This window comes from Staurois parvus, unplaced genomic scaffold, assembly GCF_062004578.1.
Source record: "Staurois parvus isolate SC_StPar_1 unplaced genomic scaffold, SC_StPar_1.0 ptg000467l, whole genome shotgun sequence".
In the NCBI taxonomy this organism is placed as follows: Eukaryota; Metazoa; Chordata; class Amphibia; order Anura; family Ranidae; genus Staurois; species Staurois parvus.
Window position 1 is genome coordinate 371,501 of NW_028318263.1, and position 6,000 is coordinate 377,500.

Below are 6,000 nucleotides of genomic sequence, written 5' to 3' on the forward strand. Positions count from 1 at the left end.
GAGTATAGGGATAAGGATGAGGATAGGGATGATGGGTGACAGTCCTGTAGACAGACATGATGGGTGATGCTGTATACTTTGGAGGAGGATGAAGTGTAGAGGGGCCCCCAAGCAATAGGTGGCAGTAAGGGTCCCATTGTCCCCATACAGAAGGTGGCAGTAGGGGCCCCCATACAGAAGGGTGCCCCTATTGTCCCCATGCAATAGGTGGCAGTAGGGGCCCCCATTGTTCCCATGCAATAGGTGGCAGTAGGGGCCCCCATGCACTAGGTGGATGTAGGGATTCCTATGCATTAGGTAGCAGTATTGGCCCCCTATACAGTAAATGGTAGTAGGGGCCCCAATGGTCCCCATGCAGTAAGTATCACTAGGGGCCACAATGGTCCCCATGCAGTAGGTGACAGAAAGGGCCCCCATGCAGTAGGTGGCAGTAGGGGCCCCAATGGTCCCCATGCAGTAGGTGCCCCAATGGTCCCCATGCAGTAGGTGACAGAAAGAGCCCCCATACAGTAGGTGACAGAAGGGGCCCCAATGGTCCCCATGCAGTAGGTGACAGAAAGGGCCCCCATGCAGTAGCTGGCAGTAGGGGCCCCAATGGTCCCCATGCAGTAGGTGACAGAAAGGGCCCCCATGCAGTAGGTGGCAATAGGGGCCCCAATGGTCCCCATGCAGTAGGTGACAGAAAGGGCCCCCATGCAGTAGGTGACAGAAAGGGCCCCCATACAGTAGGTGACAGAAGGGGCCCCAATGGTCCCCATGCAGTAGGTGGCAGTAGGGGCCCCAATGGTCCCCATGCAGTAGGTGACAGAAAGGGCCCCCATGCAGTAGGTGGCAGTAGGGGCCCCAATGGTCCCCATGCAGTAGGTGACAGAAAGGGCCCCCATGCAGTAGGTGACAGAAAGGGCCCCCATGCAGTAGGTGACAGAAAGGGCCCCCATACAGTAGGTGACAGAAGGGGCCCCAACGGTCCCCATGCAGTAGGTGACAGAAGGGGCCCCCGTGGTCCCCATGCAGTAGGTGACAGAAGGGGCCCCCGTGGTCCCCATGCAGTAGGTGGCAGTAGGGGCCCCAATGGTCCCCATGCAGTAGGGGCCCCATTGTTGGGGGAGGGATGGAGATCACAGAAGCCGGGTGTGCTCCGGGTGTCAGCTGTGTATGGTCACATTGTGTCCTCCATTGTCCCCCCTCCTCCTCCCCTCCCTGGGCTCAGGCCTCGCACACAGCCGGGGGGTCTCCTACCATTGTGCCGGCGCCTCACACAGGCCAGAGAGAAGGAACGCTGCTCCGGGCCGCTGCACTCGGGGCTCCTTGTGTCCATGTACGGCGTGTGGCTGCTCGGGCCCCCCGCTCCTCTTATTGTCCTACATGCCGCCCCCCTCCCCGGGCTGCCCTCACTCCGCCATGACACATTCCCGGCTCTGCCCGGCCTCTCCGGAGCGGGGGGTGTGCTGCCCGGGGACCGACCCTCATTGGACACACAGGGTCACATGGCCAGGGCGCCGGGAACGCCCCCTCCGCCGGAGACAGACAAAAAGAGAGGAGGGGGAGGGGCCGGCGAGAGAGATACATTGTAACTGGTGGAGGGGGGCTGTGCGATACATTGTAACTGGGGGGGGGGGCTGTGCGATACATTGTAACGGGGGGGGGGGGCTGTGCGATACATTGTAACGGGGGGGGGGGGGGCTGTGCGATACATTGTAACGGGGGGGGGGGCTGTGCGATACATTGTAACGGGGGGGGGGCTGTGCGATACATTGTAACGGGGGGGGGCTGTGCGATACATTGTAACGGGGGGGGGGGCTGTGCGATACATTGTAACGGGGGGGGGGCTGTGCGATACATTGTAACGGGGAGGGGGGGCTGTGCGATACATTGTAACGGTGGGGGGGGGGCTGTGCGATACATTGTAACGGGGGGGGGCTGTGCGATACATTGTAACGGGGGGGGGGCTGTGCGATACATTGTAACCGGTGGAGGGGGCTGTGCGATACATTGTAACCGGTGGAGGGGGGGCTGTGCGATACATTGTAACCGGTGGGGGGGGGGGGGGGGCTGTGCGATACATTGTAACCGGTGGAGGGGGGGCTGTGCGATACATTGTAACCGGTGGGGGGGGGGGGGGCTGTGCGATACATTGTAACCGGTGGGGGGGCTGTGCGATACATTGTAACCGGTGGGGGGGCTGTGCGATACATTGTAACCGGTGGGGGGGCTGTGCGATACATTGTAACCGGGGGGGGGGGGGCTGTGCGATACATTGTAACCGGGGGGGGGGCTGTGCGATACATTGTAACCGGTGGGGGGGGGCGCTGTGCGATACATTGTAACTGGCGGAAGGTGGGGGGGGGGCTGTGCGATACATTGTAACTGGCGGAAGGTGGAGGGGGGGGCTGTGCGATACATTGTAACTGGTGGAGGGGGGGGGGCTGTGCGATACATTGTAACTGGCGGAAGGTGGGGGGGGGCTGTGCGATACATTGTAACGGGCGATGGGGGGGGGGCTGTGCGATACATTGTAACTGGTGGAGGGGGGCTGTGCGATACATTGTAACTGGCGGAGGGGGGGGGGCTGTGCGATACATTGTAACTGGTTGAGGGGGGCTGTGTGTGATACAGAGAAGAGGAGATTAAGGAGGGGATATGATCTCCATGTATACTACATAAGGGGGGGATATGATCTCCATGTATAATACATAAGGGGGGATATGATCTCCATGTATAATACATAAGGGGGGGATATGATCTCCATGTATAATACATAAGGGGGGGATATGATCTCCATGTATAATACATAAGGGGGGATATGATCTCCATGTATAATACATAAGAGGGATATGATCTCCATGTATAATACATAAGGGGGGATATGATCTCCATGTATAATACATAAGGGGGGATATGATCTCCATGTGTAATACATAAGGGGGGATATGATCTCCATGTGTAATACATAAGGGGGGATATGATCTCCATGTGTAATACATAAGGGGGGATATGATCTCCATGTGTAATACATAAGGGGGGATATGATCTCCATGTGTAATACATAAGGGGGGGGATATGATCTCCATGTATAATACATAAGGGGGGGGATATGATCTCCATGTATAATACATAAGGGGGGGGATATGATCTCCATGTATAATACATAAGGGGGGATATGATCTCCATGTATAATACATAAGGGGGGATATGATCTCCATGTATAATACATAAGGGGGGATATGATCACCATGTATAATACATAAGGGGGGGGATATGATCTCCACGTATCATGCATAAGGGGGGGGATATGATCTCCACGTATCATACATATGGGGGGGGATATGATCTCCACGTATCATACATATGGGGGGGATATGATCTCCACGTATCATACATATGGGGGGGGATATGATCTCCACGTATCATACATAAGGGGGGATATGATCGCCATGTATAATACATAAGGGGGGGGGATATGATCTCCATGTATAATACATAAGGGGGGATACGATCTCCAGGTATAATACATAAGGGGGGATACGATCTCCATGTATAATACATAAGGGGGGATACGATCTCCATGTATAATACATAAGGGGGGATACGATCTCCATGTATAATACATAAGGGGGGGATACGATCTCCATGTATAATACATAAGGGGGGATACGATCTCCATGTATAATACATAAGGGGGGGATACGATCTCCATTATAATACATAAGGGGGGGATACGATCACCATGTATAATACATAAGGGGGGATATGATGTCCATGTATAATACATAAGGGGGATATGATCTCCATGTATAATACATAAGGGGGGATACGATCTCCATGTATAATACATAAGGGGGACATGATCTCCATGTATAATACATAAGGGGGGATACGATCTCCATGTATAATACATATGGGGGGATACGATCTCCATTATAATACATAAGAGGGGGATACGATCTCCATGTATAATACATAAGGGGGGATACGATCTCCATGTATAATACATAAGGGGGGATACGATCTCCATGTATAATACATAAGGGGGGATACGATCTCCATGTATAATACATAAGGGGGGATACGATCTCCATGTATAATACATAAGGGGGATATGATCTCCATGTATAATACATAAGGGGGGATACGATCTCCATGTATAATACATATGGGGGGATACGATCTCCATTATAATACATAAGAGGGGGATACGATCTCCATGTATAATACATAAGGGGGGATACGATCTCCATGTATAATACATAAGGGGGGATACGATCTCCATGTATAATACATATGGGGGGATACGATCTCCATTATAATACATAAGGGGGGATATGATCACCATGTATAATACATAAGGGGGATATGATCTCCATGTATAATACATAAGGGGGGATATGATCTCCATGTATAATACATAAGGGGGGATATGATCACCATGTATAATACATAAGGGGGGGATATGATCTCCATGTATAAATACATCAGTGGTTCATATAGTGAACTCGGTGTAGTTATTCCCCCTGAGGTCATCACAGAGGACAAGGGGGCGCTCTTTACATCTGGAGGAAAAGAAATTTAATCTCCAAACACGGAAAGGTTTCTTCACAGTAAGAGCTGTGAGAATGTGGAATAGACTCCCTCAGGAGTTGGTTGTGGCCAGCTCAGTGGATTGCTGTAGGAAAGTCCTGGATTCTTTCTTGGATACACAGAATATAACTGGATATAACATTTATAGGGATCGTGCTTTGCTAGTTTTTTTGCCTTCCTCTGGATCAACTGTGGGTATAGGATTATAACTTTTTTTTTTTTTTTATGGTTGAACTGGATGGACTTTTGTCTTTTTTCAGCCAGACTAACTATGTAACGAGGGGCGATCAAAGGGTTAACTGTGAGCTGGGAGTACTAGGGGGCGGTGTCTGTGTGCTTCACTGTAATCAAACTGCTCTGGGTGGCTGTGCAGTGTGCACCAGCTGACAGGGAGGAGGACTGTTAGTAAACAAAACAGTTCTCCCCATTGGAAATCACTGGGCAGCAGCGATTGACAGCCGTGGCCACACATGGCGGCACAGGAAGGCACGCACGCGCCCCCTACCCGGAAATGCAAAATCACGTGTATACAGTGAAGGAAATGCCTATTTGCTTCCCTGCTGATGTTGAATGTTCGCCCCTCACAAAGAAATGATCGGTCTACAAATCGAATGTTCGGTGTATTGTAACACTGAGAGACAGAATAGCAACACAAAATTCAGCAGAAATGCGTCTAACAAATGATGACTGATCTGCATGTTCATGAGGGAAATAAGTATTTGATCCCCTATCATTCAGCAGGATTTCTGGCTACCAGGTGTCTTTCATACAGGTAACAAACTGAGATTAGAAGCAGTCTCTTAAAGGGAGTGCTGCTTATCTCATTGTGTTACCTGTATAAAAGACACCTGTCCACAGGAGCAATCAAACCATCAGATTCCAAACTCTCCACCATGGCAAAGACCAAAGAGCTGTCCAAGGATGTCAGGGACAAGTTGTAGACCTACACAAGGCTGGACTGGGCTACCAAACTATGGCCAAGCAGCTTGGTGAGAAGGTGACAACAGTTGGTGTAATCATTCACAAATGGAAGAAACACAAAACAAGTGTCAGCCTCCCTAGGTCTGGTGCACCGTGCAAGATCTCGCCTCGTGGAGTGTCAATGATCATGAGAACAGTGAGGAATCATCCCAGAACTACACGTGAGGATCTTGTCAATGATCTCCAGGCAGCTGGGACCACAGTCACCAAGAAAACAATCTGAATGATGCAGACGAGGACTGGTGGAAAGTGTTGTGGTCAGATGAGACCAAAATCCAGCTCTTTGGCATCAACTCAACTCGCCGTGTTTGGAGGAGGAATGCTGCCTATGACCTCAAGAACACCATCCCAACTGTGAAACGTGGTGGAAACATTCTGCTTTGGGGGTGTTTTTCTGGTAAGGGGACAGGACAACTGCACCGCATCAAAGGAACGATGGAC

The 6,000-nt window shown here is 51.0% G+C and overlaps 1 protein-coding gene across 2 annotated transcripts in view; it reads right to left on the reverse strand.

The window, feature by feature from the left end:
- The window catches only part of ZBTB47 (zinc finger and BTB domain containing 47), a 101,528-nt gene extending 100,100 nt beyond the window's left edge, over positions 1 to 1,428 (reverse strand). For both annotated transcript variants that reach the window (XM_089689028.1, XM_089689027.1), the window contains exon 1: positions 1,240 to 1,428. In XM_089689028.1, coding sequence (XP_089545154.1) covers positions 1,240 to 1,242 — 3 coding nt within the window. In that variant the 5' untranslated portion in view covers positions 1,243 to 1,428. The remainder of the gene's footprint in view (positions 1 to 1,239) is intronic.
- Positions 1,429 to 6,000: the final 4,572 nt, after the last annotated feature.